Here is a 26,633-nt window from a genome sequence, read left to right as displayed (position 1 = left end):
TTAGTTCCGTTTTTGCAGTGGAAACTTGTGGTGCAAAAAGAAAAACAACTAACAATTAAAGCATTTGCACCATTTCCTGTACCGCTACAAACTTCTTCACGTCCTTAAATAAGATGAAACTAAATTACCCAGATGAATGCGGTCAGAACACATAGTGAATTTTTTTTTTCTCATGACAAAGCATCAGACCTATCGAAAGGGAAACACAATCAAACAGGCAATGATGGAGGTCAAATAAGCAAGACAGGTCTGCAGAGAGGAAACCACAGAAAATCAGATAGCGGATTACAGCTTCTGTTAATTCAAAGCAGAAACACTCCCACGCACTCCGGTGAAAAGCATCAACTTTCCAGAAATGTTCCCAGACATAGACCCAATAGTCAAAAAGTCACATTTATTTCAGAGGTGTAGTAAAAGAAACAATTCTTAATAGAATAATAAATATGAAAGATTTCAGTTGAGGCAACAGATGGTTTTGGCTCTTGGCCAAAAGACGGGGGGGCTCCAGGGGGGCCAGGCTAGCTGCTGCTGCTGCCGTTCACTTCCATGTACACGAGTCCTGCGGTGTGAAACAGGGAAACTGTGAGCGGAAAGGAGATTACATTTGCGTATGAAATTTGCATTTTATTAACATTGTAACTAAAATTGGAAATCTAAAACAGAACTTGGCACATGTACACAACATGTTCAATTGTTTCATCGTCCCCACAGCGGGCGCTATCCCCTGTATTATACTTTAGTTTTAAGAGTGTATAATTAAGTCCTGTATGTCCAAACCTTAATCTTGTTATTAATATTTCTTCCTATGTGCTCCCTCCTCCAGTTCTCATTTCTCCAGCTGCCTTTTTTGATCCTATCAAACCATCTTCCTTTTCCTCCTCCGTCTCACCTTGTCTATCATTCATTCTTTAGTTTTTACATTGATGATCCTCCTCTCTTATTTACGTATATAACATAGTGCCAACTACTGTACAGGAATGACCTGGTCCTGTTACATGTCAATCATGTGGGGGCGCACAAGGGGGCAATTAGGTTTCAAGGGGGGCCAGTGGGGTCTGGCCCCCCTTGAAACCATTAGCTCTGCCCCCTGCCAGTACAGCCATGCAGTAACAACTGGAGATGTGTGCATTGGAGTGCATGTGTGCATGTCCGTAAATCTGCATGTGTGGCACCTTGAATCCAGCTGCTTGGTACTGTTGTTTTGTCCAGCGGATGAGTGAGGGGAACTATGCCCAGGTGAGAGACCTCATGCCCTCCGTAGTGCTGGATCAGCGACTCCAGAGTTCCAAACCTCAGCTGTCCGTTTCTTAAGTCCTGTGAAACACACACACACACACACACACACACACACACACACACACACACACACACACACACACACACACACACACACACACACACACACACACACACACACGAATCAGCCATAGTAAACCTGATTTCAGCTACAATTGGTACTCCCAGGCCTAACCAATCCACATATTTAGCCTGACTGGTGCTGGATATGTAGAATCCAGAGATTATATAAATAGAACCTGTTTGACAAAATGACGTAGGATTAAAGATCTTAAAAAGCGGCACACTTTTTTGCAATAATCTAAGGAAATTCAAGTTGGGAAACATTTACTGATATCTGTCAGTCAGGAAAAGCTGATAGGTGTCGTTTCTAAAAGTTTGGAGCTGAGTGACCCACAGTGAGAGACACGATGGAGCTTCCCAGGAGTGGTCAGCCTACCAAGTGTACTCCAGGAGAGCATTGACTTCTCATCCAGAAGGTCTCAAAAGAACCCAGAACAACATTTAATGTCTCCACTGGTTGCTTCAGATAAAGTCAGCTTTCATGATAATAAAAAAAAAAAAAAAAGATTAAGCAAACATAACATCCATAGGAGAGGTCTAATGTGATGTGACACCTCATTTTACCCAAAAATATATCAATGCTCCCAAAAATTATTTGGACAATATTCTGTGCCATGATGAATAAAAGGTTGACTTTTTTTTTTTTACAGGATATGCATCCTGTTACATACGCTGAGAAATTAACTCTTTAACAAAAAAAGCCAAAATAGAAGAAATCTGCAGTGCCGTACAGTGCTTTTTTGAACACGTGAGTGGAAACAGGGATTAGCTTTCTTAACTGTGTGTCAGTGTCTGTATGCGTCCACCCACCTGAAGGTACCAGCCGTCGGCGTCGCGTTCAAGCCTGTAGGTGTGTACAAAGGGTGCTTTCCTGTGAAAGAAGACTATTTTTAGTGAATTTCTGCAAAACCGAAAAGGTAAATGTTTGAAGCAGACAGGTCATGTGGATGTTAGACTGTGAGTCACTGATTTTCAGCCCACTGTCGTAAATCAGACATCAGTCAATACTTTACCTGAAATGTTCAGTCACATATAGCTACACAGTGAAATTCCCTGCAAACGGCCATGTTTAATAAATACCCCCATTTGTGTTGATATGCCTTTTCTTATTTGTATTTTTATCTCTTATTCTGGGTGATGAGTTTCTTCAGAATTGAAATATGACTTTAGTTCCTATAGAACTCATCAGCTGGGTATCCATCTGAACAACGTTACATGCTTTAATGTTAAAAACATATTTTTCTTCTTTCAGTAGGACACCTCTCCTCACTGCTACTGTTTATGGTGTCTCTAATTTCTAATCATGAATTCTACCTGAGCTTGGTAATTTAACAACACATGCTTTCTTAATGTAGAATATCTCCTTTTCTGGCTAATTCAGATTTTTTTGTCCACTTAAGAACCAAGCCTGCTCAGCAGTGAGTGTGACTTAGGGGGAAAAAAAACCACACCCACGACAGTCATTTGAAGCAGGACAGACTCAGAGCTCATTAAACACTTTCCCACTTTGCTCAGCAGATACTGGTGGGTGTTTGCAGCTTCGGCCACGCCGAGACGAGCTGCAGAAACAGGAAAACGCACACTGGTTCACGATGCGTAAAATCTCAATTTGAAAAGTAAATCGTAAGACTGCATCTAGATTTATTGACATATTTAAAAATGTTTTTAGTGCTAAAGGTATTTATGAGAGTTGTGTGAATTTTAAAGAACTGTCCCTTCAAATCAACATTCATTTTCATATACTTTAAACGCTTCGACAAAGAAGCTAAAGAAAAACTGAGCATTTTAAACTAAAGCCGTCTGGAAGAAACAACTCTAAGCCCCAGTGAATGTGTCTAATAAAGGTTTAGAATAAATGTGTTTCAGTCAAATCGTTCTCACAGGGCTGTGTTGGGCTGGCGGTCACTGTCAGTGGTGCGTTTTGCTATCTGTGATATGACTCGCAACGCAGGGTGTCGTTTTATCACAGGGAGCTACTAATGACTGATAGGTTTTCTGTCTGTAGCAGCCAGTTCGTTTTCTAACTAATTATTTAATATGTACAATTAAAGGGTAGTCTGCGCCTATAATGTGGCATAGAGAGTCCCACCAAGATTTTTTCTCCTTCAGGTAATGTTCACTGTCACCCCCAGCATATTTTGTTTTTGCAACAGGTTAACGTGGAGCTCTACAAGCTCGAAAGAAAACCATAAAGGGATGTATTCCTCCCTCCTAGAGGACAAATTCAGAATGTGGTGTGATTACTTTTAGGACGAGTTGAAGCTTTAATCCAAAGACAAATACTGTGAAGTTCTATTTAAAAATTAGATTCTGAACTAAAAGATTTCAAATGTTTATTTATGTTGACAATTTTCATGTTTGAATGTGATGTTTCATGTGGGCGAACGGCTTTGAGGATTTATTTTCCCTATCCTGCGTTGAAACACATCTACAGTTTAATAATGCCAGATGAGGCACATTTTGTGTCGGCTGCTGGTTGGTTCACTCTTCCTGACGTGAGATGGACTTCTAGTAGATAGAAGCCTTCTCAAGTTTTCAAGGTAGAGAAACATCATTAAGGTCAAATCTCCCAGCTTCAGCTCGAACGTCCCGTCTGCTGGACTTCCTGGTCAGCACCATCATTTGGACAAATGTAATTTTGTGTGGGTGTTCAGTGCTTTCCATGCTTTCCATTCCTGCCACGATTATTTGAAAACTAACTTTTGGATTCACTCAGGTTGTATTGGTCTGATTTAAAAAAAAAAATAGTCACATTTAGATTGAAAACAATTATCATTCAATCAAGAAGTTTGATTCTGATAAGAAATGAGGTGGGCGTCTCTCAAAAGCCAATAAAACAAATTAAAAGGGGTACCAATTTTGAAAAAAAGTTATTCATCAGTTTGTATTTGTTTTTTTTTTATTGTTTTTTGACAATTTATCTGTACTCTTCTTAATAATCAAATATATTTTTTTTTGCATTAAAACAATTAAACCTTTCTTGTAATTACCGACCAGCTTTTTGCATGTTTCCACTGGTATTTTGACCAATTATCTTTGGCCATGAGCTCCAGGTGGTTGAAAAGTCGCCTTGGCATCACTCCAATTTTCAATTTATATTACTGTATTCCTTGTTTTATTAGTTTTATCATCTACTGTTCAGCACTTCATTTGGAAGTGCTTTATAAATAAAGTTATTGTTATTATTATTTACTCCCTCCACAGATTCTTTACCGGACTCTGGCTGGGCCGCTCTAAAAGATTACTACCTCCAGTCAGAAGAAACAATTTTGTTAATTTTAACAAAATTAAAAGATTACTCCAAGCCAACATCTGCCAGGGACATTAATAATTTTGGGCTCAACTGGGAGCATAAAACAAACTAAAAACAGTTAAAAACAGAGAAGAGGCAAATATGTTTATTCTATTAAATAATTTGAATATAACAACCGTAATCTGCCAGGATAAAAATAGACATCAGACTTGTTGCAGTGCAGCTTAAAATGTGTTTTATTTATTTATTTATATTTTAGAAACATGATGCACGTTCAATTTTAATTTAATGTTACTTTTGCGACACCTTTGTTGAGGATGTTCCAGAACTGTAACTCTTCTCTAATTTCACTACATGCATAGAAAAGCACCTTAAGAGAAGGCTCCTTTTGTTTTAAGCTGTTTACATCCCACCAAATAATTTAGATACAATGAGCCATTGAGGTTTTATAAAAGCTATGTGGTTTGACTAAAATCTAAAAACCGGATATGCAGGGTTTCATCTGTTACTCGCAACTGTTTCGGAAAATATTAAAAAGGTACATTTTTGCTGTTCGGATTCTCTGCACGCCACGTTTTTAGCACTTAGGTTTACTGTCACTGTTACATAATCCACCTTACGACACACAGCATGTTCTGAGCACTTTGAGATGTGGAAAAACTCAGCGTCAGCAGGCTTCTCAGGCGACGCACGGCAGCAGATATAACGGCATGGCAGAGACGCTATAGAACTGCTAGGATCACGATTAACTCATCTTGGTGGCTGCAAGCTCAGAAACCTTTGGTTACGTGTTATCTCTATCTGTTGCTTTCTTTGCAACTTTTTGTCGCGTTTATCCTTCCTGTCCGTGAGTCACTGGCAAACCGAGAGCTTTCAACTGCTCACACAAACGTCTGCTCGGTCACAAGTTGCATTTATATCGGCGTTTGTTGTTGGAAATCTACCCAACGATTGCTTGAAATTGAAAAAGAGAAAAAAACGAACCATAAAAGTCCAACCGTAAAGACAACAGCGAAGAAAACACCTTACCTTGCCACGGTGTATAGGCAACATGAAACGTTACCAAGAACAGGATATTCTGTGCATTTAAGGTTGAGCAGACTAAATCTGTCAAATTTATAGAAGGGCCATATATTTGAAGAAAAACCGCATTAAAAACAACATCTTCAGGTGAAAAGTGAGCGCTTACCTCACACACAGACAGTAGGCCCCTCGTACCGTACTGCTGTCCCTCAGCAGAAAGCTGCCGTCCCGTCCAAACGTCTCCAGCAGCTTCTCCGTGGCCCTGCTCCCGATTCTGCCGTAGTAGATGGAGCGAACGAGGACGCCCTCCGTCTCCATGTTGCCTCACAGGCAGGTGCCCATTTGTGTTGTGCAGGTGAAGGCAAGGCACCCTGTTGCACCACAAGAGCGTGTGAAAGGTTACGAGGCAGGAAAAGCTTCTCTGGTTTTCACACTTTTCTGTCATGCAGAGACAGAAAAACTGCAGCATGCATCTGATGATTTTTTTAAAACCACAATGAGGGGTTCACTTTCTCTAACAGAGCAAAAACAATTATTGTTTCTGCTTTTCTACTTTGGAGGCGTCGGTGTTTCTCACGCGAAAACTGAAACAGCCATTCTGGCCGTGAGTTTTGGAAAATTCGGTGTATCGTGTCTAACTTTAGCACAAATATTTTATGTGCGTGAATGTAAAGCAACGATTCAGTCACATGGTCTATGTGTGTCTTCTTGACAACATCAGCTGACCTCACCTGACAGAGAGCGAGGGGATTTAGGCAAACAGGCGTCGCCTGAAGCAGACAAACAACCTACCGACACCCCACACCCACGCCCACACCCAAACCCACAAAACATCAATGATAGCTGTGGTTTGATTTTAAAGCGTCGGGCCTTGTCACGTGTTTTAGAATAAAAAAAAACGAAAAGACTTCCCTGAGAAATGTCAGGCTCCCGGCAAGACAAAACAGTGAAGTAATAATTGTTCTGTCATTAAGAATCCCATCGTCTGTCAAGAATCAGATTGTAGGACTAATTCCTTTCTTTGGCATTGTACAATGCAAAAAAAAAAAAATATATATATATATTTAAAAATAAAAATAAAACAAACATAAAAACAAGCAAAACCAACAAACACAGGAAACAACCATACCAATAAAAAACAAGGACATGTCTGTGCATTTTTAATCAGTAAGATTTATTTTAAAAATTAAAAAGAAAAAACTTTCCTTTAAAACTGAAATGAAGTATTACATTTAGTGGCTCACCAAAGTGTATCCACTCCTGTAAATTTGTCAGGGTTTTGTTATCTAAAAATATTATAACATGTTTCCTATGCATTATCCTGTGTAATTCAACTGGAAAGCAAAAATTTGTTAGAAGAATTTTCATACACCCTTTACAGTGGCCTGGTCACGTACAATGACTTTATGAATTTCTTTCTGTATTTCATTTTCATTCTTTTTTCCATAGTAATGTAACCATACTAAGTATGGCTGTCACAATTCATAAATAACAATGACAATAACAACACTTGCAAAAAAACAGAACAAGGAAGGAGAACAATTCTTATAAACTTTTACCCCATTCCTATTTCAAAGCTCCAGTAGCTCACTCTGGTTGTAAACAAAGGTTTTGCAATTAAATTATCCCACCCTGTTGCCTTTTATATTTCATTTCTTTTCGTTACTAAATAAAGTGCTTTCGTGTATATTTACCATAACAAGTCTATGTGACCGAAGGTACAATAATGACCACAATGACTAAACAAGGAGGAGTAACGGAGCTGGTGGAGGTGTAAAAAGAAAGAAGTTAGTAACCTTAACCCTGTAGATTGTTTTGTTGTTTTATTTGAAGATGGATATGTTTTTTTGTGTTTTCTTTTTATGGTCAAACAACCTGACAAGGCCCCTATAACTCCTGGTTTGTTGTGACTCCCGACTGATTTATTTTCAGGTTTAAATTCAGCCTTGTTTGGATGGAGTCAGTCAGCAACACACATCTTGACTCATATTTGGTTGACATCCTGTCCACCGTCCTCTTGAGGTGACCCCACAGATCGCCTGTCTGATGTAATTCTTAATTATGGTGAGGCCGTTCCAAAACATGAATTTTCCTATCATAAAGTCATTTTTAAGTTGATTTGGATGTATGCTTGGGCTCGCGCTGATGCTGAAGGATACAGGCTCTCTCAGCTTCATCTTTCTAGCGGACAATTGGAGGTTTTGGGTCAAACTGGCTGACATGTAGAGTTGTTCATGACTGCTACAACCTTCACAAAAGGTAGTTTTAAAAAAGTAAACCCAGAGTATGATGCTACCACCGCCATGTTTTACATCGGGTATAATGTTCTTTTCTTTAGGAGCAGCTTTATTTTTCTGCCAAACTTACCTTAGAATATTATCTAAACCAGATTTATCAACAGTTAATTTTTTTTTCTCAATAAAAAGGTTTTATGGCCTAATTCTGAGATGTGATCTTTACTTTATATCAGAAGGAAAAGGAAACATGAAGATGAATCAAATCTCTTGGAACTCCTTGGAGCGTTCTGCTCTCAGAGCCTGAAACTTCACCATTGAAGGAACTGACAGTGTTGCTTGGGTCCAAAATCTGATCGCAGAAACTGCATAAAATCAGAAGAACACAGCAAACGGTACGATGCAAACAAAAAAACAAACAAACAAACAAACAAACAAAAAAACGTGATTATAAACAAATCTTGAGAAGGTCATTTGCCCTGTCTGACTCAGTCTGGTTCAGTCTGACTGGGTTAGACCCCAGCTCTCAGTTAGCAATGCACTATCTGGTGAGGAGACGTCACCAAAGGTCATAAACCAATCAGAAGAGGACTTTGCGCTTTGTGCAACGACACGTTAAACAGCTAAGAAAAAAATGAAATAAAGAATACTTTCTCTGGACCAAAATGTGAACTGTTACAGTAGCAAACTTATATCATGGCTGCTTTCACATTGACATTTTCAAACATTATAGGTAAGCATTTCATTAATTAAATAAAAAAAAAGACTGGCTCATCTTCAAGGTTTACCACATTAAACAATATTTGATAACCAACTGTAAATTATTTCAAAACCTTCGGAATGAGCAAAATACAATTGCAAATAAAAAAAAGGATCTTTAGCATACACTGAAGGCGTTCAGACAAAAGCTTTTTAGGAGACCCTCAGGCGGCGTCTGAGGGTCTGAAGCTTTTACATGGACGAGATGTTGTTCTGACCAGAAGTCCAGCAGGGAGACTGTGGAGTGACCTGGTGAAGAGCAGTTCTCCTAGGTCAACACCTGGTGTGCTCAGCAGCTATAATTAATGACTGGAGAGCAAAGTAAGAGCAGTGAGAGTGCTGCTTTTAGAAATTTACCACCATGGTGCCATCTTTAACCAAAACGTCTAACACCGTACTAAAAGACATTTGGTGATGGTCACTCTCTCCCCTCTGTACTCCTAAGTCACACTTTTCCTTTCTGACAGACTGCTGCCGTCTTCTAACACACAGACACGTCTTCAGTCAGACCTTTACCAGCATGGACTGTGAGAATGTACTCAAAACGGGAATATTAGTCATTAAAAGCACACAATTCACATATTAATTTCATACTTTTAATGATTTATTTGAACTGTTCTTTTACAAAAAAAAGGGGGTGGGGGGGTGGGAATTGTTCCACAACATCCAACGTATAAAGCGATTTACAAAAACAAGAACTGAACATTTAGGTTTTTAATGGATTGTTTCTCATCTCCACAGGATTAAAATTATACACATAGGCTCAAACATGTCCGATGCACCCCCACTGATATTTGATGTAACGTCCCTTGACAAACTGTACCTTAACAACATCATCAACAAGCTTCTATTATTTTTGCTGGCTGCAGGTGGGAAGCGTAAAATGAATAAAAACGTGTTGGTGTGGGTAGCAGAGTTTGAATGGGGAGGCGGTCCGGCTTCATGGAGCCCATTTAGAAAGCTCAGTATAAGCCTCCCTGTGTGTTTGGGGTTATTGTCTCTTTGGGACAATCAAATGTGTCCAAGATTTCAAAATGGGACCCAAGCTGTCACCCCTAAATGAAAGGAAGGTGGTTCGAACCACCCAGGAACCACCAGGGTTCAATCATAAGCTGCAAGACGCTGGAAGGCCAGCATCAGCACCCACAGGGAAGAGAACCGGACATCAGCACGGACTGGCAGAGCCCCAAACAAGTAAGAAGCGCCTCCTCGGTTCCTTAAAGCTTTGGTGAAATGTGCAGCTGCTGACGTGGATTGGTCAACTTTCCTCCAGAGAAAGTTTGAATGGTCAGACGAGACAAACTTTGAGCTTTTTGGGGCCATACACAAAATGTTTAGATGAGTTAAACTGATAAACCACCAACTGTCAAGCATGGTGGTGGCAGCGTCATGCTGAAGGGTTCATTGGCTTCCTGCAAAATGTGTGGAAGAATGAAGGTGGAACATTTCTCCAGACTCTACTTTCTACCTCAAATCAGCAGTTTATGTAAGTATACATCATTTATCTCACAAAGGAACCAAACATTTGTGATTGTAGCATTATCAGTTGTTTTAACATTGCTTCTTTTGAATAAACGCTAGGCCACTGAAACGCTTGTTTATTTCCCTTTAAATGGCACCATGTTTGTAGAGAAAATTCATTTTTGGGTGGCGTAGCAGAGAACAGTATGGGAGTTCCCAAAGACTTGCCAGATCCTCTCTGCCAATCCCAAGCAGCTTCAGGTGAAGGCGGTGCGACTGTGTGGTGTAACATCTGCCTCGTTGAATAATAATTAAATAGGCGTATCATCACTGGAGGGAGGATCAGGCCTGGGATTCTGCAAATGAGGGCAATCCTATATCTCCACTTTTAGAGTCTAAACTCCATCCTCCATGATGCCAATGCTTTCCCCCAAAGAGCACAGACAAATATCAGAGGCAAGTGGCAGAATCTGAGAGCGGAGACGATGGAACGACCCGCCTGCATCGCTGGCCCCGGGTTTTTCAACCTGCACACTGAACATGTTCCCTGAAAGAGGACGGCTGAAGGTCATTCCTCCTCGCACAATCAGAATGTGCATCATCAGACAGATGGCGGACCTCTACGCTGCAGGCATCTCCCAACCCTGGTTTAATGTTCTCCGACTGGATTAGATTAATTGCCAGGAACTGTTATTACAACAGAGAAATACTGGGCCAAACATTTCCTTTCTTCTGCGTGACGTTTATTTGAGCCTGAATGCATAATTTCGACCCCGGTTGGATTAGAGAAAGTTCACGAAGAAATTTAAAGTAATGCACCAAATCTTTGTTAAAAAAATACAAAAAAAAAAACAAAAACAAAAAAAACAGAGTATTTTTCTGGAGAACTAGTGTATATATATATATATATATATATATATATATATATATATATATTGTAACCTTAAAGGAAACAAAAGCCCTTTAAGTAAAGCCACATTCGGGTATCTCTATCATACAAAAATAACTTATAACAAACAATTGTTCTACATTCATCTATTTTTGCAACATTAACCTGTCTTTGGATGTTTGTTGCTAGAAATATTTTACTCCACTACTACCCAAAGGTTTGTGTTACATTTAGCCCTTTCAGCCCACATTCTTTTTAATAAGTGTATACAGTCCAATCAATAAAATATTTACAGTCGTTTTTCAACTAGAATTCTTACCATGGCCTCTATTAGATATTTACAAAAAAAATACTAGACAATAATACACTCTTCATTCACTTTCAATCTTCCTCCTCTCCTTTGATCCCCAGACAGTCGATAGCTTGGAGCTCTGAGGAAAACCTCTCACCCAGATCTTTGTTGGCCTGGAGGAAGCCCTGCAGCCTCTTCAGCTGCTCTGTGTCCTGAACAAGAGACGGAGAGTCGGGGGGGAAACGTGTCACACAACCTTTACATCTCGCATAAAAAATAATAATAAAAAGCACTACGTTGCAGCCATGGGTGTTTGTTCTGCCTACGTGTGTCGTTGCATCCTCGTCTTCCTCATCAGCAGCATGCAGACACTCCTGCAGCACCTCCTGCAGCAGCTCGGCTTCCCATTGGCTGACCGACTCAGCGCTGGCCTCCTGCTCGCTGACAGAATCAGGATGGCCAGCAGAGTCCAGCCGGTCGACACCGGACACACATATAGAAAGATCAACGGTCAGCATCTGAGGGGGGAAAAAACAAACAAAACAAAACAAAACAGGAGGTAAACTCATCAAACACTATTCACAAACAGCGAGAGAGCCTCAAAGTGGAGCAGCGGTGGTTTTACAAACGTGCTCACGTCTTCGATTTGTTTCCCAACGGCTGTCATGTGGGCCACGCTGCTCAGCTGCTGCACAAAGTGTTTCAGGGCGCTCCTGTAGCGCCTCATCCAGTCGTCCTTCACCCGAAACTCACAGGAGTGCATCAGTTCGTTCCTGCACTGAATCACCTGGACGCAGAAACACAAAACCAGCCACGGTTTAAAACTCTGCTCCCCCGTAGTTTTTTTTTACTCCCTGATTCTCAGCTGGGTTCAGACCAGGACTTTGACTGGGCCGCTCTTGATTATGCTGTCAGCTGAATCATTTCATGGTGCCTAGTGCTGTTTTCCTGCTTGAAGGTGAACCTGTGTGGAGGAGCAATCCCGCCATAATTAAAGTAAATACAGAAACAAATAAATGTTCAATAAATAAATAAGCATACAATTAAATACATGAAAATACAATAACTAAATTTAGGCAGGAAATAAATTGTGCGACGAGACAAATGTATACATCTCTTTTAATTAGCTTCTTTACTAATTCCCCTTTGTAATAATTACCTGATTTATTTATTATCCGTTATGATTTTTCATAAAGTTCTTTGTTGGCCTGGAGGAAGGCCAACCATTTTCTGCCTCATTTGCATTATGAGGCCGAAAAATCTATACAGAAATGTAAAAAGGACAGGCAGAAATGAATAGCACTGAAGAAATAAATCGAAATAGAAATAATTAATAAAGTTGAAAATTATACTGAATAAATAAGATAATTATTACAAAGGTGAATGAATAAAGAAACAAATTAAATATACAGATATATACATTTGTGTCTCATTGTATAATTTCATTACCATTACTATTTATTTCCTGGACTTTTGTGCTTTTAATTGCATGCTTATTTATTTATTTATTGAGCAGCGCTTCATTTCTTCTGCATCCCCTCACAGGTTTTCTCCTAAGGTTGCCTTGAAGTTGAAGTCAAGCTGCTGGGACGGCCTTCCCAAACACTAATCCACGAGCGCTGCGAACATTTCTGTGCCGTATTTAAAAGCCAGCTCCATCCCAAGAAAGAAACTAAATAAAAAAAATAAACTCTACCGTCTCTGCCAGGAACAGTGGGCAATTGTCCCGTCAGATTTCTGCCAGGAGCTTGTTAGTGGCTCTAAAAAGCTCGTGGGTGAGGTGTGACGTACGGAGGATTCTGATCCTGGGTGGTTTACAGTAAATTCAAACTTTTGCACCCGATTTGCAGAAAACAATTTGCTTTGTGCATACCACGCGTCTAAGGGTGAGAGTTAAGATGAAGAGGCACATGATGAGACTTTGTGAAGGGAATGCATTGCTTTATAAACGGAGGGAGCTGAGGGCAGAACGTTATGCATGGTTGACCTGGAGCTGCTGCAGGGTTACAGCGGTGGGCGTATCCTTCCTGCTTGAGCAGCTGCCTGTCCTTAGTTGCGACACTGATGAATTTACACATATTCACACGAGAACAGCTGCTTCGGGCACTTTTTTTTACAGCCGTCTCTGTCCAGCTGTGCGCAGGGGGAAACAGGTGTGTGCCCAGAGTGAGACGTGGCGCAGATGTAAACAGCTGCGGCTTCCTGAGCGCGGAGGAACCGGAGGGTAACGTGAGGCTAAGACAAAGGCAGAGATCTTCGGTTTCAGGCCCGGTCTGCCAGACGCAGCAAACAAAGAGACGGAGCCGTGTGACGTGTCCATATCGGCTCACCTGCCTCACCAGCTTGGGATCCACACCGCTGAACCATTTGCAGTAGTTGATCAGGTTGAGGAGAGCCGCCGCGTCGCACTGATTGGCCCCCTTCGCCTTCGCCTGACCTCGCGGCATGTACGCCTAATGAGACAGAGGGACAGAGCATGGGCAGACTCTCCAGGAGCAGCTTTAGTAAGCACAGCAGTTTAAACGCGTTTCTTTCTAACCACGTCATGCTTTACCGTCTCTTCTGCACAGAAGAATCACTTTGTGGTTTTACTGCAGCGTGCGGCAGAAAAACACACTTTTCTGTTTCGTCTATTCCTCAAGCTATTTGAGATTAAAGACAATCTGAACGATCCAAATCAAAAGCAGAGGTGCTGTCTAGCAATAACACTTTAATAAAAAAAAAAAAAAATCTTTCCAGAAATGAACACACGCGTTCCAGGATGCAAATCATCTTTTGTTTCATAACGCATCAGAACTTTCGACCCGGCTCTTTTTACACCTCAGCCCGTGCTGTCAGCCTAAAATAAGCCTTTTTTTTCTACAAATGTTGCCTACCTAGCAGAACATGCTGCTTAAAAAAATGTGTCCGTTGCTCACCGTGATTTCAGCGTTGCGCAGTAAACGCGCTTCTAGAGCAGCGATGAATCCCCTCACCGCCGTTTATTTATGAGCTGTGTCTAACTACCGAGCTCGGGTTTGTTTACACGCGTTTTCACTTCCTCTGCAGAGGCCTTTAAACTTTTATCTGTCAGAGCGCCATCAGTTTGTGTTCTCTGCCAGAAGTTTTTTTTTTTGAGAGGGGGGGGGGTTCTTAATCAAAAATGGCATTTTTGATTAAGTTACTACAATAACAGCATTATCTATGGGGAGCTGCGGGTGTCGTTGCCTATCAGTAACAAACCTCTTGGTTGAATAAAGAAACATGAATCTTATTTATCCATGACAACAGAGAGGTGTACCATGCTGAAACATAACAACCACCCTCTGTCTGGACTGCTGGAAGAAGTTGGTCTTGCAGAACATTTGAACAATATTGATATTAATAGCACTGATCTTAAGAATCACGAGGAAGCCCACTTCCTGGAATGAGACGCAGCTTTACTGTGGGAACAACATTCATGAAGGCGTAAAATAACGTTACATTCGTCTGCTGCTGTCCCTCCCTTCAAGTTCTGCACATTTCTTGTCTCTTCGTGACGTTTTTCTTGCATGGCATTTTTTGCCACAGGTCCAAAAAATCTGTGCCTGAATGCGTCCCTCGATACGCCTCCCTCACCTGCTGACGTTGCTGAGCAAGCTCTGCACCGGTGGCCGACGCAGTCCTGTCCCACACTTCACACTAGGAGACAGTCCTGGGATTTGATGGACCCTCGTGGACACCATGAAGACCTCCCTCCAAACAAAACGCCCACCTGACAGTTCTTTGATAACGTGGAAGACAAGTCCTTGCACTTGTGTCCCCGTGTCACAGCGATCGGTCGGCTCTTTCAATCGATAAAGTAACTTCAGATACCCGTTCAGTCTCACCTGAGTTTACGGTGTCACTATGCTGAAAAGGAGATGCCTACTTATTATGTGCTAAGGCGAAAATCCAGATCTTTTCCAGCACATTTTTTTTTTTTGCCGGTGAGTGATGCATCTTTGCAAAATGATACACGGACAATATGAACTGAACTGGAGGTGTAAAGTTTGGAAAACAACATTTGTGCCACTGCAACGACCATGTGAATGTTTTGTGGCGTCATCCAGCCATTCTACAAGCAATCAAAGGAGACGCTGACGTAAAGAGGAAAGCTTGAAGAAACTACCTTGGCCAGCTCCCAGTGGTCTGTCCTCCAATCAGGGGGGAAACAGTTTGTCCAGTGGATGGTGACGTCAGGCTGCCTGTGGTGTCTCAGGATCACTTTCTGCCACTCTGAACACGCCCTGCACGCCGGGACAAGCTACGGGGACAGACACACGGTGACTGTGAAAGCTGCTGTGGACAGCTGAAGTACACCCACAGGTGTCCGAGCCCACCTTGTTCCCTCTGGGTTTGCACGTAGAGGTCTCGCATGGTCTCCGCAGAAGGCTGTGCTGGTTGAGCAGATCTCCGTGGAAAGCTCTCATCTGGCCGTCGGTGAACGGCAGGAGGCCATCCTTCAGGATGAGCAGGCAGCGTCCCGCTTTCAGCCAGTTCTTGTACTCCTCGTCGTTGAGACGGACCGTCAGCTCCTCGCGGACCATCTCGGCTCTACTTCCTCAAAGCCAAACACAACAAAGGGGCGGGGCAGCGTCACGCCACGTGTTCAGCTCCGCCCACCGGCTGCACGCAGCGCGGCGGCCACCAGATGGCGGTGTGTCCCCGCGGCTACATGCTGCCTCTGCGGCGGGAGGCGGCTTTCAGCAGAGCGGGGAGGAACATTGTTAGTTATTCTAGACAGAAAATGTAAGATATAAACGGCTTCATGCATGGTCTGTGAAATCATGGAATATCTTTAAAGCATCTTTCAGGTATAGATAAGTATGGCAATATATTTGTATTTTTAGACTTTGCTCCCGTTGACATTGATCCATCCATCCTGGTCTGTAGTTTTCCAGACTTCACATTCAGAGCCTGCCCAGGTAGAAAGATCTGCCACACAACAGTGAGAACTCTGGTATAATGTGTAGAGCCCTCGATGGACACGCAGATGGGCTGAAAAATATAGTTTAATTTTTTTTCTTTCTTTAGCCAAATCACATAACAGACTCATGGTATGACCTTGCTGTACAAAAAATAAATAAATAAAAAATAACTTAATACCTGTCAGCACTGATAAGACTAAACATCTCAAATGTTTCCATTGAGGATTTTTTAATTTTCAGATCACTGATTATTTGTCTTTGGATCTGAAATAATCTAAAACTCATTGAGTTGTTGCCGCTCATATTTCAAATCATCCACACCCTCTAATGGAGGTGATAAGGTTGTTGACACCCACCTGATGTTACCATTACCAGACACACACACACACACACACACACGTTGCTAAGGACCAGTCTAATAATTTTAACTTCCAGCCAAGCTGGCATGTCAGATCACACACGCTGAATGACTAATCCACCTGAAAATATATCTTTCCAGCATGTCAAACCAAGCTCTGCTATATCACTCACAAAACACAATAATATACAATGATTTCAATGATGCGATACTTCTGAGCTGACGTTAGCTAGCTTGAAACCATCCTCCTCATCTTCTAGCTTTTTTGAAAAAGCTAATAATTAGTGTGATATTTTTTTAAGCAGCTGATTCTTTCTCTCCTTTTTTTCTTCTTTGTTTTGTCAGCCTCGCTGCTCATTTGTTTGCCTCCGCTGTCCACTTTCTGCTAACACGATTGCGCTCAGCTTTCTCACAGTTCCACTTACAGACTCACAACAGACCGTGGTTCAGTTTCAAATTAATTGCAACATTTTAATTTCAACCAGATCTGAGAAAATCTGATCGGGGACGAGTATGATGGAAACCACCTGCTTTATGCCCTTCCATTGTTATCTTTAGCCAATCTACACCGTGCATTGTCGCCTGCTGCTAATCATAACCAGTCAACAAACTGACATATAAAAGAGACAATCATGAGAGTGCATTTTTGGTAAACAACTTTTATTGTATTCTGACAGGATGGTTATGAAAATTCAGGTCAAACCCCTGTTTAGACTATTTGTGTAACGGGAAAAGAAAATCTGCTGCCAGAGAGGGCCCCTATCTGCCCAAGGGCCCCTGGGCACATGCCCAGATTTCCCTTATGGTAGATCCGGTTTTTGAAAAGAGTCCACTCTACAGAGTCAGCAATCTTCAAAGTGACTAAGGATTTGATGACATGCAGAGATCGGAAATGGGAATCTTCAGTGCTAGTGATCCTGGACTTAAGTTCAGCCTTCAGTACTGGGGATCACTCCGCCATGCTTCAGATGCAGGCATATTCAGCTAAGCTTTGGTCTGCTTTGCCGCTCATTGACTTTTCAGGAATATTTGTTTTGGCCATTCCAATTTTAACTCGAGGTCTGTTGCTCTCAACTATGGGGTTCCACTGGATTTCTGTTCTTGGCTCTATATTATTTGTGCTTTATCCCCCTTTCTTTATACCATCTTTTAAAATCTTTTAATGACATCTCTTATCACAGCTATGCTGACGATGTTTAGCTTTTAATGAACCCCATTCAGTTTCTAAATTATTTGTTCAACATTGGTAAATGAAATCAATTAAATAGAGAATGAATGATGATTTTCTCCAGTTGAATGAGGAAACAACAGAGGTTCTTGGTTCCTCCATTTACTGACCACTTGGGTTCAGTTGCTTCATACATCAAGCTTACTGTTAAGAATCTCTGGAGCTTTGTTTCATGGGCTTTATTATTTCAATATTATGCAAAGAAATGTATATGTTCCTGCTTTTTTCACTTAAAGGACATTTGGAGATCAGGTCCATCAATTGAAATGGTGATTCATGTTTTTATCTCCTCTCGCATCAATTATTGTTATTCTTTTTACTTGTGTCAGTGAAAGTTTTATGAATCATAAGCAGCTTGTATGGAATGAAGCTTCAGTATTTTTGACCCTGTCTAATATGCGCTCCCATACACACCGTCGTTGATTTCCCTATATTGGGTACCAGTTCAGCACAGGACCCAGATCAAGGTTCTGGGGAGTTTTAATGGTTTTCGTGGTAATGCTCCTGCATACATCAGCAAGCTTTTAGATCCCTATATCACCACTGGTCCTTTTCGCTTAACTGATCTGGGGCTGGTTAACTGTCCTAAAATCAAGATTAAAAACTAAAAGTGAAAGAACCTTTAATGCTCTGAAGCTCTAAAACCCTTTGCCCCTGGTGGATTAATTAAAAACATTATTATAGCAACAATTATTATTATTATCAATACCAGGTACAATGACTTCAGTGTGGAGTCTTGTGGATGAGTTAGTACTACGGCACTTTGCAAGGTGATTTGTGAAAGCATCAAAAGACCTTGGATCACACCATGGTAAACTGTGAAAATGTTTAGGTGTTCCCCCAGCAAACGTATGCAGCTGTGGATCAGAACAGGGGTCTCCTCCAAGTGGGACATGCACCAACAACTTTCATGTGAGGTGCCCAGGTAGCATCCTGTCCAGAAGCCTAAACTACCTCAGCAGCCGTCTTTCAAAGTGTCAGAGCAGGCTCTGAGTTTCCCTTGATAACATAGTTCTACACCCTATCTCTTAACGGTGAGTCCAGCCATGAAACAGAAGAGGTTCATTTCAGCCGCTTCAGTCTCATTCGTTCGGTCATTATCTATATCTCAAGAGAGAGAGAGAGAGAGCATAGACGGATGATTAAATTGAGAGCTACACTTTGGTCTCAGCTCAGTCCTCACCATAACAGACCAGAGCAGTGCCCACATTGCTACAATCCGTCTATCCATCTCCCGTTCCCCGTCACTCATGTATAAAACACTGACATACTCCACTTCAGGCAGAGACGGAATCACAATTCAGAGAGTCTTACACCTCTGCTGATTCAAACAAAAGTTAATACGTTAGAAAGCACGGAGAGCCTACCAGTCTTCAGCTGGTGGAAAATGTGAAGTCTTTCAGTGAAGATATTTTTTACAGAAACACTGCTCTTTGCATACAGGCCCTCTGGTAGTTACCCGCTTCCTAACAGAATCAGTAGCTTCCCTAGAGGTCCAACTATTTTACTGAATGTTGGAACAAAGACATCAGACTGAGTTTTCAGTCGTGAGGCCATAAAACAGTAGTTGGAGTTCTCTCATGTTCTCTGCGCTGCTCTCACTAAAGCTTTCCTTTACATATCCCAGGGTTCAAGAGAACGTGCTCATTAAAGACAGTTTTATACTGACTTGCTCAGCTAGGTTTTCTATTACAGGGCTGCACACAACTGCAGTGCATACCATCCTACAGATTTATGCTCTTTTTAATTGGATTGTTCACACTTAAATGTTTTAGAGAATTCGCCGGAAATGTTGATATCTGCCAAAGAAAACCTGTGAAAATGTGTTTGCCCCCATGTTAATTCCTAAATTTACTGGGATCAACTAAAGTTCTTGGATCGCTAAATTCACTTAAACAGAAGCAACCCCTCAGGTCCTGAGCTATAAATTGAAGAATATGTTAGAAATAAAATCCTTAATATCTATTTGCGTAAAAATAATGATAAAACTATATTCAAAAGGACTCGGTTCTCCTTGAACCACAATGAAAGCTTTGCTCACAGATGCAGAACAGTGTTGAACCACAGGAGTGGCCGGCCTACCAAAATTACTCTGACAGCACATTGATTATTCACAGAGGAGGTCACAAAACAACCTTGAACAATAGCTAAAGCACTGCAAACCTCCCAAGCCTTCGTTAAGGCCAGTGTTCATGATTTAACAGTAGGAAACAGACCATCCATCCATCGTTCCATCCATCCATTTATTTTCTATAGCCACTTATTCCTGCAGAGTTTTGTGGGGGACAGGACTAACAACCACACGCATTCACACCCAAGGGCAATTTAGAGTAACCTACTGGACTGAGGGAGGAAGCCAGAGTACCCGGTGAGAATGAGTACTTGGAAGTTGGTGAAAAAACACTGCTGAATAAAAGGCACCCACCCAAGGTCTGTCTTGTGGTGGCACTAGAGAGGGGCATCTCCACTAGAATGTGACAGAGTAGGGTTAGGCTTAGCTTAAACTAAAAGTGCCATACTCATTGTTTTTAGATCTATTTTTATTGACATTATACAAGACACTATGTGCTTTTCTTTTTTTACATAACTTTCCACAAATATTAGCATCCCATAGAGAAAAGATATGTGCATCTCTTTTGCAAACAATAAACAGTTTTTTATGTTAACTCCTGAAAATACAGTAAAAATAAAATAGTGTTTTTTTAATGACAAGTTTTCTATTGTAGATATTTGTTAAACATTATTTGTCGTCTTTTTTCAAAATGTTATGTAACATTTGTGGCTCTAAACAATTTTGATTTTTTTGGATGGAGGGTAAAAATGGCTCTTTGAACTGTAAAGGTTGCTGACCTCTGATTTAGACCAACAAATGGTAAATTACCTGTACCTACATGGCTCCTTACTAGCCGATGAGGCTACTCAAAGCACTTTATAACACAGTCTCTGCCCTCATTTGCATGTCCACACATGCATCCGTGCAGCATTTACAGTGAGTGTGCTCAGTTAGTAGTTAACTGTGATACACCATGGTCATACAGGTCAAATGCTATGCATAAGGTATATAATTGCATACAGTATTTGGTTTGTAAGTAGCTTTGACTGTCCACTTATGGTAAAGTAGGGCCCCCAAAACATATTCTGCATTGGGCCCCCAAATATCCAGGTCCGCCTCTGTCAATCACTGAGTGTTTCTGGGGAGTTCCTCCCCATCTCCTCGCCCCCTTGGTTGGCTGTGACTCATAGGTTTGTTTTCTGGGACATCAACAGATAGTTTGGCCCAGTACCCCGTTCATCACTGTCTGCCCCAGTCTCATGTGCCTCAGGACCTAATGTGTGCTGGTTATATGTTCATCCGTCACAATGCGCACCTTTCTCCTCCTCAGCCTCCATATGATACGGGCCGTTCCACATTCTGAAGACGGGACCCAAAAACCTTTTAGTAGACGAACGTGGTTTCCGCCTCTGCCAATCTGTGGATTGCCTAAAACCCGCTCACTTGGTCCCAGACCTGGATGCCTTCCTGTTGTTGATTGAACCATAAATTCTACTCTATCAGAAGATCCTGTAGGGGAAGGTCCAACCTTCAGTTTGTGACCTTTAAGATCTGATCTCACCAGCATCCACTTTTTAAACGTATTTTTGACAGTAGAATGCAATTTTGACTCTTGAACAGTTGAGAAAAAAAATAACAAAAATAGAAAATAGACCAAAATGTTTAGCAATGTGTTCATTTTACTTGCTCCTGTTCATTCTGATTTTAGCTGCAGTGAAAAACTAGGTCCCTTGCAGCTCTGTCTTTCACTTGAATTTTGGTTTACATCTAATTATTCATCACTAGGTGGAGAGCAACACTTAGCGTTCACAACAAGATTCAGCCTCCTGCCTTTTCTTTATGTCTAAACCGATCCCTCTCAAACACACACCTTATTTGAGAGGCTACACTAGCTTGTTTTGGTGGCTGATTTTAGTAGCTAGTCTCTGTAAAAATCTGATTAAGACCATTCCAACTCAATGTTTCATCCACACAGAATCCCACAAGACTAACTTTAAGGGTGATATAATTAGGCCACATTTCTGCAAGCTGTTCTGCAGCTCAGTGGTGATGGCATCTGAAGTTGCGTTTTCTAGTTCTCTAGATCTAAAAGGAGGGCCAAAAGCTGGCCGTCAAATTAACTGCCTCTGGATGAGAAACTACCGCTTACAGTTTTTGCATTTATCTCAAAGTTCTTCATGCCATATTTCTTCTTCACTTTGGACTGGCATGGACTGCAGATTGGCCAGTCCAGTCCCTTCCCGTGTAAAATGTGCAGAATATGATTTTGCATCATCTTGTTGTAAAATGCATGGACATCCCTGGAAGAGAGGAATGCATTACAGAGCAGTAGGGCATGTTTTTCTAAAACCTCAAGTGTCCTTTTCTGTATTATTTACAATGTTCACTGCAATCGGAACTTTTTTCCCCCTGTTTTAGTATGAATTTTATCATAGGAGCCTACCAGTACAGTCTCTCATTAAAGTTTTCCTATTTGATTCCTATCTGATTTGAGTGACAAATTTTATTTTTAACCATGGGGGTTTGCTCTTGGTGAAAGCTTTGCTAAAATATTCAAATTGATTTTTATTTCAGGAGTCAGGTAATTCCTCACTTGCTGCTTCCCTCTCCTTCCCAAGCTGCTTCGGTCCTCGCTCCTCCTCCAACTGCCCTCCAACCTTCTCCCGCTCTGCTCTTCTCTCATCACCTCCCTGCTTCTGCTCGGCTCTGAATTTAAATGGGAAAAACTGTCAAAGAAAACCATTAATACGAAGTGAAGGCACCTGATGGCAATTCTGACAGCACATGCGCAAAAGGAACAATTAACTTGACCCGGTCTTGCAATCCAATTTGATAGCTTTATGTCAAGAAATTGAATTATGATTGGATTACCTATAGGTACCTATATTTATATATGACTTTAGCTCATCTGGCAGTTTTTACTGAGTCAGTGGAGAGTTTGGACATACCTTTTGAGCAAATGTGCCAGCTTCCTCTTCTTTGCTTTACTCATTTTATGTGTGGCTTTAATCTCCGTAGCTTCACTCAAAACAACTTCAGCGGGAGAGCAGAAATATTGCTAAACCTGGAAAGTATCTAATATGTTTTGAGTTCACACAATATACTGTCAAAGGGTCTCTCCTAAAATCTAAATATAGCCATCACCAGACCTGCTAGCAGGGTAGCCAGAACCAGTACGTTAGCTAAAACAAGCATGTATTAGCTTAAAGTTAGCGACAAAACAATCACGAGAAAACAAAAACGTTTGACCTAAAAGTAATTGTGTTTCACTGTTTATTTACAACAAAAACTTTAGCAGAAACAAAAGGAGCTAGCAGGGCTCTCAAGGCAATGACCGCGTGCCACGCATTTCCCTGACAGCACGCGCACACGCGTCACACGTGACCTTCCGCACGGAAATAAACAACCCCCGTCTGCGCTGCGGGTGAGCCGTTCAGAGCTCTATGGAGCTAAATTGTGGCCAAAAATTTTGTTAATTTCAAAAAAATTAAATAAATAAAAATAACTAAAACCCTGCCTTCTGCAGCTTCTTTTACTGCTTGTGGCCATCAGTAACTCCTGCTGCAGTTAACAGAGCTGCAGGAAGAGCGTTATAAATAATTTTGGTCTTAACTTAATCCGGTGATTATTTGTCACATTTGGGGTCTGTTTCATGTGATCCATTCATGCAGATCTATTTAGTAAAAATAATAAAGCAGACAGCTGGAATGGAGTCGGGAAGGTGGAGTTTTTGTTGCAGCAGGCAGAGTTTCTGGAGATGAGCAACAATCAGAGCAAATACTATATTTACGTCAAAAATCTGGAAACGACCACAGATGAATTGTTTGTCCTGTTTGTCTGTGTGTTACCTTGTGGCGAAACGGCCAGTTCAGGGTTTACCCTGCCTTTTGCCCAAAGACTGCTGTAGATTATATGTAAGTATATGGGCAAGGCACTTAACCCCAAGTTGCCTACCGAGCTGCGTCTCGGTGTATAAATGTGTGCGAGTTAGTGAGAGCGACTGGGTGAATGTGGCTATAGTGTACAGCACTTTGGGTGGTCAGCATGACTGGAAAAGCGCTATATAAGTTCAAGTCCATTTACCATTTGTATGGATGGATGACCTTTTCATTTAGATGCACCGCCACAAACGTTAGGTGCTAGACATCAAACCTACTCAATATTACAATTTTGAAAGTTGTATTTTGTCATTTAAATGATTGTAGCAGGAAAAAGATGCAGATTCACATTTGAAATGTACTGCAAACATAAAAGAATCAAAATCAACTTCAGTTGCGAAGTTTGTGCACAAAAGGAATTTAAATTTCGTTTGACGTTGCTCTCAATGAAAATATTTAAGCATAAATATATGAGGAAGGGAAATCAAAATTTGTAAGTATCTATGCAGTGATTTTTAAAAAAAGAGGAAGTCGTGGTTGCATCGGATCAAATATGCATGGTATCGATTTGAACACAATTGTTTATCAGAATGACTGCCTGAGGGCAGAAACTGTCTCTGTTGTGGGTGGTTTTTGTAAATAGCATTCTGTAGCACCAAATTGAAGGTAATAGTCTGAACGTTTTTTGTCCAGGGTGTATTGGGTCTGCAGAGATGTTAGCTGCCCTTTTCCTGACCCTAGACCTGTGTAAATCCTGGATGGAGGAAAGGTCAGCCCCGATGATCCTGTCTGCAAACCTAAAAGATACAAAAAAACATCTCAGATGTTCAAATCCAGTACACTAAGGTTAAAATGGATTATAGTCTGCCCTTTTTACCCTTTTATCTTTACATAAAACCTGGGGTGGTGGAAGATGAAGGGATATACAGTATCCACCACTGGGAGTGTAACTCATAGCCAAAGTCAGGGATATGGGAAAAAAAAAACACATAAATCTTCCTATCTTGTCCAAATTTGAGCATATTATTCATAATTACCTGAGTACCAAGATGCAATATCAAGTATGCCTACAAGCTATTTAGAAGGCCACAGCTAATCAGAAGATTGGATTTTCACAAAGGGTAAAGATCGCTCTATTTTTTTGTTTGATTGGCTCAGACCTTGACTTGTTTCTATGAAGGTGAACAAACACAGATAGAACTGCACTGACATCAAATATTCAACACACCAGTGAAAACCAGGAATAAAAAAATTACTCCGAAAAGATTTTTAGTCACGCACTCGATCAAATAGGTTTCACTCTAGGGACCTGGAATGCCAAGGGCAGCTCGGATCGGGTTGATTGTATGTGTTTAATTGGACTCCCCTGTGCATTTTTGGCTTAGGGATTCCATAAATTATGATTTCAGACCCATTGAAGTCAGGGGTATGCAATATTATTTTTGGAAGAATAGTGCAGTGGGTATATGCTGGATCGTGTTTCATATAATTCAAGTGCTCTCAGCAAGTGACAGAAGTCTCCGTTATTGTAAAATGGCTTTTCTGCACTTGGCATGTGCATTCTAAACAGGAAGGCTCTATGCTAGTTAGTCTTATTATTTCGACAGTAATGTCTCAGGAAGTTTCTATCTCTTGTGCTCAAAACAGGAGCGGTCTTCTACACCTCTCTGTACCGGGGGACCACATCTGTTTCCAGATCTGAGTGGAGCCGGTGCACTGTGCCAGCCCCTCATGAGAGGTGGCATCACCAAGCTGCTACACCTGCTGCCTCCAGTGAAAGCAGAGTTGAATACCCAGAGGAGCCTGGCCGGCAGCTGCATGCACTGACGTCCCCGAGGCCGCCGCTGAAGGCGTTCATCGGGGACTAGCTGACAGATACCATGCATCAACAGAGACTAGGGGTTCGCCAGAGGAACGGAGCCACTAACCCTCTTGCTATTTCAAGCCTGGGCCGTGCAGAGAGAGACGTTTTCGTAAATGTCAAAAGCAAGCGCATATAAAAACACTTAACATTGCACCTTCCGTTTCTGTAGCCGGCGCAGCTGTTTTGGTGTGCTTCTCTTCGTCGCTGCAGACAAGCGTCCAAACCCAGACAGTGTCAGGACGTTTCTCTTGACACAGCAGTATCACGGCACTGTAATTTCTCTGCGACCTGGAACTAAAGTAAAAAAAAAAAAGCATTCATCCACAGATTAGCATTCATATTTAATTACAGTCATTTAGGATGTTTTTATAGATCGAAACGCTAGCCCCAGCTGTACATTTGATACCGCAGGCTTTGCAATGACGGCTATTAAAAGAGGTTCATCAAGCCTGACATGGGGAAATCTTATACTGAAACACCGCTATGATGTACGAATTAAGTCAATCTTTTCTGGTTTCGTCATGTTTGCAATAAATTGTAGGGTACAAGCGATGGTTGACAAAAAGTTGTGATTTCAAGATAGGCTGACTCTGATTTTGAGGTATAGGCTTTGAGGCAACGCTACACTGGCCCAGACGATAACTCAACTTGCATTTCTTAGACACATTCAGTATATGTATCTTTTGACTTTGTCTTTTGTACATTAGTACATTAGTTTCCTTTGTCCTCTTCAGATGATACATCGTGTTTTGCCGCCTCGTGTTGTTTTGGTTTGCTTTGCCTAAGGCGGCGCACTGTTTTCATTAACTCTTCACTTTGATTCAGTCCCTCAGCTTGAGCATGCAAAGGGTAGCCGGCTACGGCGGAGAGGAGAGCTCGATTTTAACTAGGAGAGAGCTTCAGAAGGACCAGACCTGAGGAGGGTGGAGATCTGCTCTGATCAGCTGGGGACTGAGAGCCGAAGCAAACCATAAGCTTCCATTGAAAGATTTGCTTCCTATTTTACAGCAAATGCTCTGGCAAACATAATTTTTTTGTTTACAGACTTTACAAA

The 26,633-nt window shown here is 41.4% G+C and overlaps 2 protein-coding genes across 5 annotated transcripts; both read right to left on the bottom strand.

The window, feature by feature from the left end:
- Positions 1 to 377: 377 nt before the first annotated feature.
- LOC118563406 (SH2 domain-containing protein 1A-like) lies at positions 378 to 6,607 on the bottom strand. Of its 3 annotated transcripts, none has more exons than XM_036137979.1 (5): positions 6,367 to 6,607; positions 5,802 to 6,006; positions 2,170 to 2,230; positions 1,173 to 1,314; positions 378 to 580 (listed from the first exon to the last, which is right to left on the bottom strand). In XM_036137979.1, exons 2-5 carry the CDS (start codon positions 5,951 to 5,953, stop codon positions 519 to 521), a joined length of 417 nt encoding a protein of 138 aa, XP_035993872.1. In that variant the 5' UTR covers positions 5,954 to 6,006; positions 6,367 to 6,607; the 3' UTR covers positions 378 to 518. The 3 variants fall into 3 exon arrangements, with proteins under 3 accessions (XP_035993872.1, XP_035993874.1, XP_035993873.1); XM_036137981.1 differs by having other exon boundaries at positions 378 to 559; positions 6,367 to 6,603; XM_036137980.1 differs by lacking the exon at positions 6,367 to 6,607 and having other exon boundaries at positions 5,802 to 6,360.
- Positions 6,608 to 11,162: 4,555 nt separating this feature from the next.
- LOC105930250 (uncharacterized protein CXorf38 homolog) lies at positions 11,163 to 23,110 on the bottom strand. 2 transcript variants are annotated; one of them, XM_012868364.3, is made up of 8 exons: positions 22,786 to 23,104; positions 22,431 to 22,543; positions 15,611 to 15,831; positions 15,400 to 15,534; positions 13,601 to 13,723; positions 11,908 to 12,057; positions 11,597 to 11,788; positions 11,163 to 11,482 (listed from the first exon to the last, which is right to left on the bottom strand). In XM_012868364.3, exons 1-8 carry the CDS (start codon positions 22,827 to 22,829, stop codon positions 11,360 to 11,362), a joined length of 1,101 nt encoding a protein of 366 aa, XP_012723818.2. In that variant the 5' UTR covers positions 22,830 to 23,104; the 3' UTR covers positions 11,163 to 11,359. The 2 variants fall into 2 exon arrangements, with proteins under 2 accessions (XP_012723818.2, XP_021175120.2); XM_021319445.2 differs by lacking the exon at positions 13,601 to 13,723 and having other exon boundaries at positions 22,786 to 23,110.
- Positions 23,111 to 26,633: the final 3,523 nt, after the last annotated feature.

This window comes from Fundulus heteroclitus, chromosome 6 (genome assembly GCF_011125445.2).
Source record: "Fundulus heteroclitus isolate FHET01 chromosome 6, MU-UCD_Fhet_4.1, whole genome shotgun sequence".
In the NCBI taxonomy this organism is placed as follows: domain Eukaryota; kingdom Metazoa; phylum Chordata; class Actinopteri; order Cyprinodontiformes; family Fundulidae; genus Fundulus; species Fundulus heteroclitus.
The sequence above is the reverse complement of the archived record's forward strand: the minus strand, read 5'-3'. Positions and strand labels throughout refer to the sequence as shown.

What these genes read in the sequence shown, in the direction of transcription:
- LOC105930250 (XM_012868364.3), bottom strand. Translation starts at nt 22,829, where the DNA reads ATGAGTAAAGCAAAGAAGAGGAAGCTGGCACATTTGCTCAAAAG. An exon ending in GAAGGAGAGGGAAGCAGCAA is followed by an intron (nt 15,832 to 22,430) that starts GTGAGGAATTAC and finishes TTTGGCTTTGAG; the next exon opens with GAAGTAGAGCCGAGATGGTC. An exon ending in TTGGGAAACAAATCGAAGAC is followed by an intron (nt 11,789 to 11,907) that starts GTGAGCACGTTT and finishes TTCCCCCCTCAG; the next exon opens with ATGCTGACCGTTGATCTTTC.
- LOC118563406 (XM_036137979.1), bottom strand. Translation starts at nt 5,953, where the DNA reads ATGGAGACGGAGGGCGTCCTCGTTCGCTCCATCTACTACGGCAGAATC. An exon ending in GCCTACTGTCTGTGTGTGAG is followed by an intron (nt 2,231 to 5,801) that starts GTAAGCGCTCAC and finishes CTTCTTTCACAG; the next exon opens with GAAAGCACCCTTTGTACACA. An exon ending in CCGACGGCTGGTACCTTCAG is followed by an intron (nt 1,315 to 2,169) that starts GTGGGTGGACGC and finishes TGTGTTTCACAG; the next exon opens with GACTTAAGAAACGGACAGCT.